General features: G+C 43.7%; 1 protein-coding gene across 4 annotated transcripts in view; it reads left to right on the top strand.

Moving 5' to 3' along the window:
- The first annotated feature begins 1,792 nt into the window (after positions 1 to 1,792).
- LOC126526374 (F-box only protein 6-like) overlaps positions 1,793 to 16,055 on the top strand; it is a 33,349-nt gene continuing 19,086 nt past the window's right edge. For all 4 annotated transcript variants that reach the window (XR_011895979.1, XR_011895978.1, XM_072289669.1 and 1 more), the window contains exons 1-4: positions 1,793 to 2,202; positions 5,879 to 5,968; positions 11,233 to 11,359; positions 13,936 to 14,071. Coding sequence is in view for 2 of the 4 variants with exons in the window: in XM_072289669.1 (XP_072145770.1) it covers positions 1,860 to 2,202; positions 5,879 to 5,968; positions 11,233 to 11,359; positions 13,936 to 14,071 (696 nt within the window). In the remaining 2 variants the exon portion in view is untranslated. The remainder of the gene's footprint in view (positions 2,203 to 5,878; positions 5,969 to 11,232; positions 11,360 to 13,935; positions 14,072 to 16,055) is intronic.

Here is a 16,055-nt window from a genome sequence, read left to right as displayed (position 1 = left end):
ACGCAAGCAGCGTGCGTAAACAAGAACCCTGTTTGGTTATTTCTAGGACCCATGTGGTTTGCATAACCAAGCAGCACACAAGTAGCTTGCATCCTCTTATCCAATAGTATTATTTTCATTGTAAAGCAACCAATATCGCAGTAAGTCTGATCAACCTGCATCAATATGCTAGAAATTTTTAAGCACTTGAGGTGTGTCGATTGAGTGCTTAAAGCACTTCACCACACCCTTGGCCACTAGACATGTGCTTTCCAGTATTGCTAATGAACTCTTGAGGTGCTTGCATTGTTTTTCTGTGCTGTAAGATTAGTTTGACAGTCCTAACAAAATTGTTCAGGTGAAGGTCTGCACTGTTGTATTGGACATGTTATACCTGTGTCACAGGGGCACATTTGGAAGGCCTTCCAGTCGACGGCCTTCGAAACGCCACAACTCTGTCGACTCAAACGAGTTGTCGCGCTGTTACACGGCACTTTTGAAAGGCCGTTGAGTGGTTCCGGCGTTTCTCGCCAAATTGTGTGGCGCTGCGGATCTCTATTTTCGTTTTTATGTGAAGAAAAGTTAAACATTAAAACCACTTAAAAGCACTATAATTGCTTTTATGTTTCTTTATACATTAAAAAAAAATTGTTTATACATTGCCATACATACATGTTTATATTTAGGTTGTTGAGTAGCGAAACTGCGGCAACGCTTGCGTCGCTGTTGTCGAGAGTATGTGCAGTTCGCACATATCAAGTGGCAAAAATACTTTATTGAATAATTAATAACACTCATATATAGTATTTTTAGAGCATTTTGGTTTGATTTGTTCTTTCTAACCGTGAGCACGAGCACACTGTGAAAGAGAGAGCATGTTCGCGCTGCTTCCGTTTCCGTTGCTCAAGGCCCATCGAGATATGATCGAGGTTTCAATAGAGTTGTAAGGTGCTCCGTTGATTCGACATGCTGTCGTCTCGGCAGCCTTGGAAACCGCCCGTGTAGTAGCTCGAACTTGGCCTTTGAGTCAACTGGCTATCGGTTGGAAGGCCTTCCAAACGCCCGCGTCACACGGGTATTCAGAGCGCGAAAAACGGGCAGAGATGCAGCTGAACATCACAAGGCACAATATTAAGCTTCACCTCAGTGTTTATCGTGCCCTTAGTAACAACAATATTAAAGATCGACTCTGCATTTTAGTTCGTAGAATTCTGGCAGACCAGGTGATGTCACTAAAGCTCCGTTATGTTCACAGCACTACGCGATAATTGTCGTAAAGCCCACGATAAAAGTCACGGATAGCGCACTAACGCTGAAAACGATTGAAAACAGCGCTGCCCCATTTCAAGGACGCATGAACAGTTAATCAAACACCACCTTAAGCATCATATTACTTAAATGTAAGTCGTGGCGAAGAACACGTACAATACCTCCGCCTACGACGCCCGTCGAGTAAAGTTGCATATGCGATGTGATGACGCTGCACAGCGCTGGTTCGCAAGTTGCATTGCCGAGGCGCTACGCCATTTGAATATTTCGATTGTCAGCACCACTGAATTCTTCAGAAATACGGGTCTCACACCACCAGAGTTCACCGAGACCGAAAGCCTACATGCCACACTACTACTACTGCACGGCTTTTCGCCAACAAATACTGAAACCACTGCGGAGACATCATACGACCAGCGGTCGGCGTGGACCGGAGATTCAACGCGCTGGCGCCACGGCATCGCTTGATCGCCTTCTCAAAAGTCCCTAAACGATACTGTCCCTAGGCACCTAGGATCAGGTCACGTGAGGGATTTTTGTACCGCATGTAGACGCGCCAACCACTGCGTATGTTTCGCTAGTCCGCCTGTAATCTGACATCTGACATAGACATGAAGCACACCAAGCGTTTCCCGTTTTCGGCGCGGAGTGCTGAAAGACCGATGGAACCCGTTGATCCTTTTCCTTTGATGAACCTTCCCGAGCAGTTAATCGAATACGTGCTGTCTTTCGTCAGTCACACGGATCTGCTGAAAAGTTGCCGCAATACATGCAAGCCTTTCCGAGACATAATCGACAGCAACAGCTTCTGGAAGATCAAGTGCCTGCGGGACGGCAGGAGCATTCCCTCGTTCCACTTAGAGGAGCTTCCACCGCGTTACTACCAACGTATTTACATCGGGAACCCGTACGGCAGAAATTTGCTTCGCAACGGGCACGGAGATTCTCCCAAAGGTGCGTAATTGTCATCGCATAGGCGGATGCATTCTTTTATTACATATCGCCTACCGCGAAATTTCAGCTACTGTGCATTTCATTAGCACTGTCGAGTGTTTGAACTTGCAGAACTGTTCCGGGAAAACGTTATTTAACGTTTCAGAAGGCAGCGCTGACGCTAGAGTTTATGTGCGGGTGATGGCATCGTGTGTCGGATAGCTCGAGCGAACACATGCAGATGAACAACTCGGCTAAAGAAAACATACGTGTTGATTGTTAGCACTAGGGCAACCACCCCCCGACAGTGCGCGACGACTGTCTTCCGTAGTAATCATCGATTTACTTTCGTTTTGCGCCTGACACGCTAGGGGGAAAAATTATGTAAGGAAGAGACGAGAAAGAAGGGACAATTTTCACTTTTTAATGTATTGCATAGTTTGTTTGTCACGTAGACAGGAGCTTGACAGCTCTGAATTTACACCAGACATTCGGCTACAACAGGACAGTTTCCTTGAGGAAGTGAGGGAAACGTCAAAAAAATAATTTGCGACCAACAAATCGTGTCCGACTGCGCCCTCTTGGAAGGAGTAGGACAAATTAGACATACCTTAAAAGCTTGTATATGCGAGCAGACATTGAACACAGACAAGGACCTTTGTTCCCCCCTGCCACATGTGGCTCTGGCAGCTTTGATGCAATGTTGACGTGATGTCTTTGCTGCGCATATGTCAGGATGGACAGGAAAGAAGAATATGTTTCTTGTCTTCCTTTCATGGCCTTCACAGCTATATCCATGACATCAGTGCTCATAATTTTGCCTGTAAAAAAATATGACTGATACATTTCTGCAAGTTCGTACAAGCACAATCATACAAAAAGTAATGTTTTTTTTTTAATGAAGTGTCGAAGCCACGTTCCGGACAAGTATACGGACCCAAGGGTCACCAAAAAGAACTATATTTTATTGTAATTAACATGCATAAACTGAAATTGACGAGCGCACTAGAAAGTTCACAATGCCAAGTTTGGACTGCAGTGCTCAATTTCAAGTTACATTCATAGGCAGAGGAAAAAACTGCTTTAATGCGCTATCCCTGGTCCATGTACTTTTGCTCATAGGTGTATCTGTAAAGAAAGTTGCAGTGAGACACCAGACTTAACTTTATCCACAGCCTTCTTTTAATTTTTGTGGGGCCCCTCGAAAGTGAATTGCTGGCAGGCTCTGCGGTTCAATGTCAAGGAGGGTCAAGTTACTGTCCAACTCAGTTTATTCTGATGTCAAGGAAACAGACCTATAACTAAGTGTGCTGCCTACCTCTTGAATGTGTACTGTTCTTTGGCACGAATCTCGAGCAGTTTGTTTGTCCCACAATATGTATGCTTACATGTCGTAATTTTGTGTTAGAAAAGGAGTTAAAAGAAAGATATAAATTGCAAGGATAAATAACCAGTTAGTTATAGAGAGTAAAATTGCAGATCAAATGAGGACACAAGCATGCAGTGCAGTTAAGAAGGAGTGTCACAACATCCTCTTCTTAATTTGATCATGCTCCTCATTCCTCCAAAAGGCACAGGACGGAGCAAAATCACTTTTTATGTGGAACAGTTGTTTATTCGACTTGAAAGCGCAGTAGCAGAGAAGGCTTCGTAATTGCATCTTTTCAAATGTCTTTTTCATCATCACATCCGCTAATTAGTGACTTACTTTTTGCAGTCAGAAAAGGTGACTTGTCCACAATAAAGCAGCCACTAATTACACACGCACGTGCACTCGTGCAAACATACACACACACACACACACACATCTTTCTTTTTGAGGACTTCCTCAGTGGTGACCAAAGCTTATGGTGTCATGTTGATGTGTTTTTTTTTTTTAGGTGCTGTGCGGCAGGGAATTCCCCTTTGCCCAAGAGAGATTCTGGTGAAGTCGGGAAAGATTGTACTGTAAACTAATCTTTTGCAAGTGTAAAAGTATTGATTGTCGAAAAGTATGGCTGTTAAAATTGACCACTGCTGCTAACTTTAAAGGAGCTAACTACCATTCTTCACACTTAATGTGTGGAAGAAGACTTTTATGTTGAGAAAGGGGGAAAGGTTTAAGGGGTCTAACGTGTTACACTAACACAGGTACTATGCACAAGACACAGTAGTGACTGGTTACTGATTAATCTTGACCACCTAGGGTTCTTTAATAAAGCACTGAAAGCTTGGTACATGAAAGTTTTTGCATTCTGTCTCTGTCAGAATTCTGGCTGGGAATGGCATGTGCTCATGCTCAGCAGCAGAATGCCATAGCCACCGCGGTGGTTTGGGAGTTGAAGAGGACTGCGTCACTACAGTGTGCATAGTTGTATAGTACAATCTGTGCACACTTGCTTCATAGTGTCTTTCCATGTGCGCAGTAGACTGTAAGTCTATTGTACGGTGCTATAGAGTAGCAGGCAGTGTGCCAACAGGGTTCATAACTTTAAGTGCCACCTTTGCGGCCGGAGCCTTTATTTAAGCAAGCAGGTGCCTAAGAGTGCTCATTAGTTGTTTGAGCCCAACCCTACTGTGCTGTTGTTTGGGTTTGGCTTTAAGGCTGTTCATTTGTGGCAGTAAAGGTAGCCATGTATGGATGTTCATCCCCCCTCCCCCCCCCCCCCCCCTGCCAGAAAGAAAGACCATACTAGCTTTATGGAGCTCTTCATAATTGCATTGCTGTGATCTCTCACGAGGTGGGTGTAGGTGGACACTTCAGTCCACCTACACCCAGTAGCCAAGTCAGTAGTCAAGCCGACATCATCAAAAAATTTTCTACAGGTTTTTGGTGTCACTTATTCCGACTGTTGTCGCACTACTCTTGCACAATCATGATGTCTGTTTGTAACAAACAGCCTTTGATAGTCTTTCCTCCATGGAAAAAAGGCCACAGAAACACTTGAAATGCTTCCAGCTACGTTAATGGAGGAGGCAATGAGCTGTACACAAGCTTTTGAGGAGTTTTGGTTGTTCCAAGATAAGAAATGTGTGGTAAAGAGAATTCTCATTTTGGCTGACCTTCAACTAGTTGTACCTTATGAGATTCTAAGAAAGGTTAATTAAATAATCGAAAGTCATCGTTACACAACTGACAAAATTTCAGAAGCTACTGGCATGAGTAGAAGCTCTTGTGAGTGGATCTTGGATTTTGAGTGCAGAAAACAAAGCAAACTTGTTTGATTTTGTGCCGGGATTTGAAAAATCATATTGCATATGACTCGAAAAAGATTAGCCGACATTTCCCACACATCCCTTTTATTGGACTGCACGTCTTGAGACGTAATTTTTGAAGAAGAAAATTAGTAAGAAAGGATTTCCCACTGTGCACAAGGTGAAGACACATTCCCTGGGACTACTCAACAGTATGAAGCTTGAGGAGCTCCAAAGATGCTTCAAACTGTGGGAGAAAAGCTTGGACAAGTACATTGAGTCCATTAGAGAATATTTTGAAGAGATCCAAGTCCTTTTGGTCCCAAATGAAAACATATTCTTTTCCTTTCTTTGGAGACAGTCCGGATTTTTTCTGGTCCCTCCTCATATGCACTACTTGGAAAACACAAGCCAGAGCACCCATAGGCTCGCTCAAATTTGAACATTTCTATTCATTCTATTCATCAGATGCTACATTATTAGTGTTAGTCCTGACTGCCAGTCTTTCATTCTTTTTTGTAAGGTGCATTTGCCTCATGGCGTATAACGGAAAACGGTGGTGATGGATGGAAATATGAAGAAACACCAAAAGGTGCTGATCCCTTGCCTTTAGGTAAGCAAAACTTACTTCATTACCATTGTTTTGCATGTTGCTAGTGAGCTTTACACCATACACTTTGCTCTATGCACCCCTTTTAATGCGTCCGCATTCTTAGGGTACTTCACACACTCTTCGGGAGCTATGCATCTGTCTATCTATGTTTGTGTGTATCTAACTGCTTTCCCACCTACCTGGGTCACTGGGTAATCAGTGGTCGAATGGCTGCTGTGTTGGGGTAACATTGTTAAAAACCAACCATTGGATCAACTTGGATCACTGAGTAGATGGCAATGTGTACATACCTGCTGCTCGTCAACAAATGTCTATCACATCGACATGGGTCACTGCAGACATGGGATTGGGTAGGTACTACCACTGTTCGAAGAAATTCTTTGACGGTGATTTGGAATACTAGGTATGTGCCACTTGGTTTGTGCTGTTCGAAAGTTAACCTCTTTGATGCTAACTTGGGTCACTGAGTGTGTGCCAGTACTCTTAAATGAACATTTTTGACGCCAACTTGGATAACTAGGTATGTGCTACTGGAAATGTGCTGCTCTGCAATGACGAGAATGATCCTTTATATTTCTCAGATGCTGATTGGAATTGAAACCAGTTCACAAGGGATTCCTCAAGAACAGCTACCCTAAAGTAAAGTCCCGTCTGGGGACCCTTGAGGTTCAAATCAAAATTTAAAAAAAAAATGAGCAGGCTGTTCCACAAGTGCACTGAGCATGTGCTGCTTTTCAATTAATGCCTTTCAGGCCAACGCTTTAGTGAGCTGTGCCATGGATGCACTGTGTATGTGCCACTCTCCAATGAACCTCTCGTCAATTTGGGTCACTGAATATGCGCCACTGAGTGTGCGGCAAGCAAGGGAACAATTCTCAGCATTTGCAGGCACCGGCGTGTCACACAGCTTGTCTCAGAGGGAACATGCAGACTTCTCAGCAGTGCCACTAGGTGGTGCAGTGTGTCCAGAAAGAAGCGCGAGAGAGGAGCCCGGTTGCTTCATGGCGCATTTCTCGGCATTCACACGCACTGGCATGGCATGCATTTCGGGGGCCACGCGTAGGCTTTGCAGTGGCTATGCTAGATGGTGACGAGTGTTCCTAAGGATGTGCGAAAGGGGAGTCCCACCGCAGTACATGCTTCATACATAACTCATTTCGACAGTGGCTATGCATGTTCGCTGCTAGCGCATTGTCATGGACAGTCATCGTGACATGGGTTCTGCCACAATATTTTGTGATTGGTCAATCTTCATCCATCACTGAGTAACAGTGTAGAACAAGGCACTAGTAAAGGGGCTGTTGCTTCAGGCTGCTGTGAAGGGTAGGCTTTATTGCAGTTGTAAAGCAGACAAGATCATTGATTTTGGGTTTTGGCATTTAAGGAGTGGACTTATCAGATGAGAGGAAGGGATTTAAAAGGTGATTTGAAGCCTATTTGCCGGGGTAAGGATTAAGCTAGAATACTGAAAACAGCTCACTGTGCATGTGAAGCTGTACAATGCGTGAGGATGTCACCTCGTCGTGTGAATCTATTGCACAGAGTGAAGACATTGTTTTGTGAACACCAGGTCAAGATGTTGATCTGCTTTGTGTGCTTGATGCGGTCACAGACTAGTGCTAACAGACTCCCAGTGATAAATTATTCATGGGGCTGTGTGTTTCCAAAACATGAAGTCATCTTTAAGCCTATCTGAGCCAATCTGAAGGCCACTAACAGACTGGTAGAAATTAGTGATGATGCCAGCTACTGTGCACATATCTTTTGTGTTGACATAGAGTGTGTCTTCTCTGTTGGATGCGCTGGAAAGAACCTGCTCTTTACTGGTCTCAGCTTTATGACTTGAAAAAGAAGCTATTGCATCTGTTCAGAGTATTATGATGAAAACAAAATATATTGCCAGTGTGCAGCTCCAATTGAGTCATGTGACTTGCACTCCATCGGATAATTCAGCAGGCTGTAAAATAAACATGTAAAATATGAGCTCGGCAGCATCACTTGAAAATACGGGAGTTGTAGTCGCTCAAGGATATCAAAAATTATTTTTCATGGTCTCCTTTTGTTGGTTTAGTAGCCCATCAGCATGCTCTGAAAATGATGTTCGAGATAATATGGTTAGAATGGGAGCTGCGATAAGATTCCTCAGTGTGGCTTTTAATGAGTGTCTGGTGGCTGCAGTTTAGGGCCCTTATGTCGAAGCTATGCAAAGCTTGATTTTTTTCAACTATTCAATTTTTCAAAGAGTGCCTGTACTTTTCTAGCTGTATAGCTAGACATGGATATTTCACCATGATTTTATTTAGGTACATGCAGTGTGAGAGCCCTTCACAGCATTTCTGTAGAAAATGGCCATTGAAGGCCAACTTGTAATTTATCCCATTCATAAGCCGCCGAAGAGATGACATTGTTGCGTGGTGTCGCAGATTTCAGTGTTCTTATGAATATTTATCCTTTTCCTACCAGAGATACTTAAAGGGACACTAAAGCGAAACAATAAATCAGTTTAGACTAATGAGGCATTGTTTGAGGACCCTGCAGGCAGTCATTTAAAAAAAATAGTTTGATTATAAGATGAGAAAATGAAGGTCCAAGTATTAGTATTTGAATTTCGTGCCGAAACCCCAGCGCCGGTACGTCAGCATGACGTCAGGGATTCCAAAGTATGTTTTCGCATTTGGGCCGCGTTGGCTGAATAAAAGTTCCCGAAACTTGCCATGTTCAATATTTGGTTCCTTTAGAACACAATGTAGTCAATCTGTATGGCTATATATAATTGGTAGGCCCTAGAAGATGCCATCAAAATCCAAGACATCACAGCTCCCAGGTGCGGGAACTTAAGTAGGCATCGCCACCCGTATTTCGTTCTTGCGCTTTTTCTGGCTTACCAAACGTCTTATCGTGGTAAGAGTGGTGTTTTTGGTGTTGTAGAACGGTAATTTACTGATGCAGAAGAAATCATTTTTCACTTTAATGTCCCTTTAATGGATCATAAGCAATATGCATATGTTCAAATACCCTATTTACTCGTGTGAGGCTAGCCTTCTTTACATCTTCTACAGTGTGCGGGCTTTACATGAGGCAGGGTTATGGCTACTTGCTGAAATCTCGAACTGGACTCGGGCTGTTGTGCAGAAGGATGCAACCACTGGTGCAACCAACTATGGACTATTTTATTCAGTCATCCTTGTTATTAGTGAGCTTGCCTCATCAGCACCTTCTCAAAGCTGGTCGTCCACTATGCCATTCATACCTGTCCGATTCCTGTCACCCCAAAACTCTTGAGGATGGTCACGAACAAAACTGCAGCTGAAAATCCCCAAAAGTGTGATGCAGCGGGCTGAACAGTGTGCTGCAGCACACCCAATACTTTTTAAGTGCACTGGATCTACGCCGTGTGATCTGACGATGATGATGATGCCATTGCAGCAGCAGGACAGAACAGTAACTAGTTGACCAGTACTACAGTGTACTACAAGGGGGTAGTGTGCTCAGTGACAGCATGCACCGTGTGTTGCCGTGAGGCCGAAAGCGTGGAAAGGTGTGGCACTTGGATGCCAGCCGCCTATGCGACAGCAGCGCCGGTGTCAACATCCGTCTCATAGGGTTTCCCATCGCTCATTCCTGCTATTGTCGGTTGTGCTGGTTGTGCGCCGCTAGCGTGTACATCAAGCTTTGTGGTGTTTTTTTTTTTTTTTTGTAGTTTATGTGGTTCAAACGACGCAGTCGTTTAAAATAAAGGCTTTCTTTTTCCTGAGGTGTTCCAGTGTGAATTATACACGGCTGTTGTCACCGCAATATAAAGATGTGAATGCAATATAAAGTATTAGATTACTTTTAATTATCCAGCTTTGAATCAACTCATGTAAGTGAAATATAAAATTATGGATTATTCAATTAATCTCAAATAAGTTAACTAAGTATTCAACTGTCTGATGTACAAATTAAGTAATTAATTAATGAAAACTAAGTTTGCTCTTGGTTTGCATTACTCATGTTACCTAAATAATTGAATAATTAGGTAAATAATCATTTTGCTATTATTACTTTTACTGTCTCCAGTAGAGTGTTGATCCTGGGAATTTTAGAAATTAAGTAGCCAGACTTTTTACAGAATGTCCATGTATTGTTTAAGTGGTATCTGCATATGAAGGAGTAGGCTTTCATTCATAAATTTTTTCATGTGCGACATGTAATTGTAAGAATCGCATGTGCATTTTGACACTTGTTGATTTTCTGCAGCCGAACGATGTACAAGCAACAATTGTGACTTCTATGGCTAACTGTTATATAACACTGTATTTCATTTATATAATGGGCTGGCAGGATCTCCTTTTCAATATGTTTAGCCTTTCTTAGACCCCCTCACACAATATTCCACTTTGAAGCATGTGAGGACCTTGAATAAAAAGATTAAGCTACGAACATTCACAAGCACAACTGGTGCAACGAGCTGTCATTGCAGAGTGTGTCAGGGGAAACACGACCACTTCCATACAGCCCATGCTAAAGTTGCATCACCTAGTAAAATCTACAAATGGAGCGTCAGCCACGGGCCTTCCTGAACACACTAACCCCTTCTAGTACACTCTACTCGTACCGTCTGGTAGTGGCTTGCAGAAATTAACCAGCATGTGATCATGTACGTGATGCTTAACGAGACGTTCATCCTCAATTTTCTGCACTGCTGAGTTGAAGTGTGGGCCTTACACAAGTAAATATGCCGATCATCAATACACAAGCCTTAGCCAGTCATTGCCACTATCTCCTGCATATCACTAAGCTGCTGTAAGAACTTGAAGGTTGTGGCACCATTACCTTTCTAGATTACATTGTTTTCTGCCATACCAAGCCCTTTCACTCAGTACAGGTTAAATATTTACGCTTTTTTGAGTGTAATACACCAATACAGTAGTCAGTGGATGAAGTATAACTGGTTTATATCCTAATCACTTATAAGTTACGCTCTGCGAATCTAGGCAGCATGGGGAAAAGTTCTGCTTGTTTGCCTGACTAGTCTGCTGCAGGCTACTTTCATTGCGCAGAGTGCAAACACTAGATTGCATTCTGCACTAGTTCACATAGATTGCATTCTGCATTTTTTCGTAGAATTGTGTGACAGCAGTAGAACCATGCTGCTTAGCAAGTTTCTTGACACAAACCATTTTTTCTGCAATTTCTATATTTTTCACCATCACTTCTCTCTTGTCCCTTTCGCACAGCATGCTTTAAGCAAATTGAAGACAAATGTTTTATTTTCCCAACAGATAAACAGGGATGCTTTTCAACTTCTTATGGTGCGTGTACGAAGCAGCAAGTCATCAGCCTTGCAAGCGAGGGTGTCCTTCCTGAAATAATGGACAACTTCAAGCCACACATTGAAGTCTCAGAATGGTGTGTGACTGGCAACAAGCCATTTTATCCTTTCTCTGAGCACACCTGAAATGCAGTGAAGCTGGGTGTAGTTGTTAGTATTTAACCACTAACAACATCAGCTTGTTGCTGTCATTTGATCTTAGCGCTTACTGTGACAACTTAGTCGCTTCTGCACTATGTGGACAGGTCTTGACTTCGAAGTGGCTCTAAGCTTGTTTTTGGAATGGATCTAATGAAACACAATGCATGCAGTGTTTTCCCCTTGGACTGGCTTGGACCTTAGTGATAAAATGCAGCCTTTGTGTGGCACACCGTGTGTGTCAGACCGATCACATTCGTCCTTCTTTCATTGAATGCACAACACTACTAGGGAGAAATGTGAAACTGTAGCCATTCAACCTCTGCAGAAATAATATATCTGTATCTTTCTGCGTTTTAGCATGGCTGACTTGAGAAAAAGCACTGGGGCTTATTTTACTGTCCGTTGTCATTCAGCTGTATTGCATGCCAGCCACACCACATCTCTCTAGAGCAGTCCAGTGATTTAAGTTTGAAGGTAATTAATTCTGTCACATAAATAAGTATCGACTCCTTTGAGTGCTCATGTCACTAGTTGCAAGTAACACTTACCATGGTTGAACTTATTTTGCATATTTTAAATCACTTCCTTTATTTGTAAATATGTGACAACAGATTAGTCTGAAGGGACACTAATGGAAAAGTAAGTGGAGCTGTACTAGTACCCCAAGAATGGCTATTGTGGTACTGTAGAAGCAAAGGAGGCTTGAAGGCAGTGAATGTGCGAGAACAAGACAGGTGGCAAAGCCACCTTTAAGTTCTTGCACCAGCTTGCAGTGACATCATGGATTTTGACGACACCTGTTCAAGCCTCGTTAATTTTGTAATAAGTCAAGATGGACTGCATTGAATTGCAAAGCAGCCAAAGGCTGAATTTGGCAAGTTTCGAGAACTTTTACTAAACCACAACAGCCCTGATAGAAAAAAAAAAAATATCTCAAAACCTATGACACTGCAGTGGCTGGGGTATCGACCCGATTTTTTTTTTCAATGGAAGTTTGCCATCTGGTTATCAACCCCTTATTGTGGAATTAACGAAAATAGGTTTACTGGAATATTTTATCTATATAAACAGATTTAATGTTTCTGCTTAATGTTAAAGGGCCCATCCCAGGTCTGGCCATCTTGAGCTGACAAGCATTGAGCATACAGTGCACGATAATGATCGTGTCTGCAAAGTATTGCATTGCTACGCGCTGTGGAAAGATATGAAATTTCAAACCAAATGCCGTTTTCGTCTCCTTGTGGCAGCCACGCTTCAAACAGGAGGATGGCGTACATGTGGTAGTGTGGCTACGTACACTTGTTTGTGCTGTGATGCCGCTCATGGTGACTTGTGACTTTGGGAATTATTCAATGCAACATCTGTTCTTTGTGTAATGTGTTGCTTGAATAGACGAATTAAAGCTTAGAGAAATAATAAAACACACAAACCGAATGTCTGCGTGTTTTTGTTTTACTTTGCACCGCAGCAAGAGACATGTACTTCCATTTTGTCTGCTTGTTCGCATGTTATGTAGTCACTCACGCAGACACTGAAACTATGTGATTTTCTACCATGTTCCAGCGTGGGATCATGCTCTGTGATCCACTTGTGTCTGTCTCGGTATTCGTGTAGCACTGACTCACACCTTCAGCACAGCGCGCAAAATTGTGCACTGCGCGAAATGAGACAATCACAACAGCTCACACAGGACGCTGTCATTTGAAGTGGCTCCATGCCACAAAAAGTGCGGAGGAAAAAAAAAAATGAACGCAGGACCCATGATGTATGCATCATGTGATCCTCGAGGTCCGGTATGGGAGAACGCAGGGAAGGAATTTCACTTGCGAAGGCTAGACGAGGCCAGTGGAGAGAGTTTCTCGCTTGGCAGTGTAGCTCACCTCCTGAAATCATGGGTCCGTGGCACTGAAATATTACTATCTCGGCTATTAATGAGCCGATATGAAAATCTTTTTGCAGCAGAATGCTCCTTAAAGGACATGCTACAACTATCAGCATGTAACCGAAGTTTGCTGTGTGGCCTGTTGAGGAGCCCTTTAAGATAAGAAAGCTGGAGGTTATGCACCGCCAAAGGGGCAGAGTTTAGATAAGTCCGTTCCAGGCACCAACCGAATAAAACATTAAAAGCAAGACTTTTCGGCTTCCATTTGGAAGCCTTGTACACAATGTGGCTTCCGTATGAACAAGGCTTCCGTATGGAATCCGAAATGTCTTGCTTTTAAAGTTTTATTTCGTTGGTGTATGTCTTTCTTTGTCATGCTTCATCCCGACCAGATGAGCTTCTGTTGAACTCTTCATTACACTGTTCATTTCAGTGCTGGATGAAGTGTTGTACTGGCAGCACACACTGGCACATGCCTTCTCGCACATTTACTATTAAAATCAGTGTTTGGACACATCATTCATGAGTAATTAGGTCTCGTGACAGCATGCACTTGGCAAACAGTTTATTGTTAAATACCTGTTGTTTAACGTGCTTAATTAACTTTTTGTGTTTTGCATTCTTTTATAGGCATGCAGCTCGATTTGATTGTGGCTGTGCGTACACGTTGACAGTCTCACTCCTCAATGAAAAAAGGAAAGTGCTGCACGAGTTCACTACTGGCCCTATTGTGACTGAACAGTGGCTTGGCCGTGAATGGAGTCAGGCAAGTGCTTGGCATTCAGAAATGTCTCGGAACAAAAAGCTTATTCCACAAAGAGGACCTCTACTCGTGTGAAACAGCTTTCAATATCCCATAGATTGGGCTACAGTGCAACTTTACCACCACTTTAAGTTTATAGAACTCATTCAGAACCTTTCATTGACTTTTTCAGTAATTACTTTGCAAGAGTGTCCGTCTGGCTTTCAACTAACACATCCGTTACCCCCATGTGCTGCCATCTATCCTCAGGCTCCAATACGTCAAGAGCAGGTGACACGGAAAAGCCCAACCTGAATTTTCGGGTGCATACTTTACTCACATGAAGACATAAAATTTATCTCGCAGTTTACTATTTATGCTCTTAAATAATTGTGAGTGAAATTGAGTGGCTGTCGCCACTCTACTGTGTCTAAGTTACCTTTGAAGGGACCCTGAAACAATTTTGACTATTTTGTACAGACCTACTGAGTCGTTAGAGTAGGTCCTTCTGCTCATTGAGCGACACATTTAAGCGCTCCACATGAAGTGTGTCATTTATTATACTGTTTTAAAGATCTGCGTTGCTACCGATCGCAGCAATGCTGCTCCTTTGAGTTTTCAGCCGCCCCATTCCGACTGACGTGTTTGACCCAAGTGAGATCACTTGGGCGAGGGATGCAATTGGCTACCCAGGTCACATCATTGATAGCTTTTCTAGGCTTATGGTGGACAAACTTGTTTAAATAAAAAAATAAGTAACAGAAAGAATGCGCAATGGCAGTTTATCACTACATACACTCAAGCACTTTTGGCACACAATAAGTGTCTACTTGTGTTATAACGTTCTCCATGTTAACGTGAGCTTCATGGTCGATGATCTTGAGCTTTCTTTTCACGAGCACCATAGATCGGCCATGTTACGTTGTGGGCTGCAAATCTAGCAATTGCTGACATGTCAAGCTGCAACTTCTCCATTTTCTCCCTCCGCAAGGCAACATGCAAGCAGAGTGGATGCAGTGCATCGGGCTGTTGTGGTATTACTACCACAACAGCCCAATGTAGTACAGTCGCCAACCGATTATTCGGTCAGCTTCGCGGCACCGCCATTCTCCCCATAGACCATAATGTATAACAACTGCCGAAAGTTCGGACACCTTACAACCTCTCGTCTGAGTTTTCGGACACTTCTTGAGCCAACTCGATCGAGGGCATCATGCACCGACTCTGACCGGCGCATAGTTCGACTTGCTGAACGCCATTTTTGTTTTGAACGGAGCCTCCTTGCTGCCCCACGAAGTGGCGCTACTGAATATCCCCGCTCATCACCATCGTTTCTGCCTGGTTCGATAGAGTGGCCGTACAGCAGTTCCGGTTTCAGCTTAGTAAGCCATGTCAAGACAATCCAGCAGCTGATTTGTTTCTTTCGCGCACGACGCTGCGAGCAGGCCACGTTTTTCGTTTGTGCGACTGGTGTCGGCACGGTCGTGTTTGCTTTGTGTGCTGTGTCGAGATTTCGGTGATCCAACGCGGCGTACGGAAACATCGCGTCAAGTGTCTAATGGCGCCGACAGTGCCAGCGCAGAGTGCGCTGGGGAATGCCGGCAAGCGGGTGCTGGGAGGCCTAAGATTTGTCGCCTTCCGATGTGCTCCCTACTGACGCGGAAAATGTTCTGCCGAGACCTGCGCAGTGGTTGCATTGCGACTCCGGACACCGTCTCATTTGACAGTTTCACAGGTGCTGACACTGCTGTACTGACATGCGCAGAACTCGACGACGGCGAGATCATTCATCAGGTTTCTGCTGCACCGCCGGACGACGACTCCGAGTCGGAAGATGACGCACCATGTGCTACGCTGCCGTCGCAGGCGGAGCGTGCACAAGCAGTGACTGTGCTTTCAGCCGCCTATAGTGACCGTTCGACCCTCTCCGAGATTCAGGCTTATCTGATTGCGCGTAAACGGCATAGCGTGCAATGGCGCACTCACGATTTCAAGCCTACTGCCGAGC

This window comes from Dermacentor andersoni, chromosome 8 (assembly GCF_023375885.2).
Source record: "Dermacentor andersoni chromosome 8, qqDerAnde1_hic_scaffold, whole genome shotgun sequence".
NCBI lineage: Eukaryota > Metazoa > Arthropoda > Arachnida > Ixodida > Ixodidae > Dermacentor > Dermacentor andersoni.
This window is presented reverse-complemented; position numbering and strand designations above follow the sequence as displayed.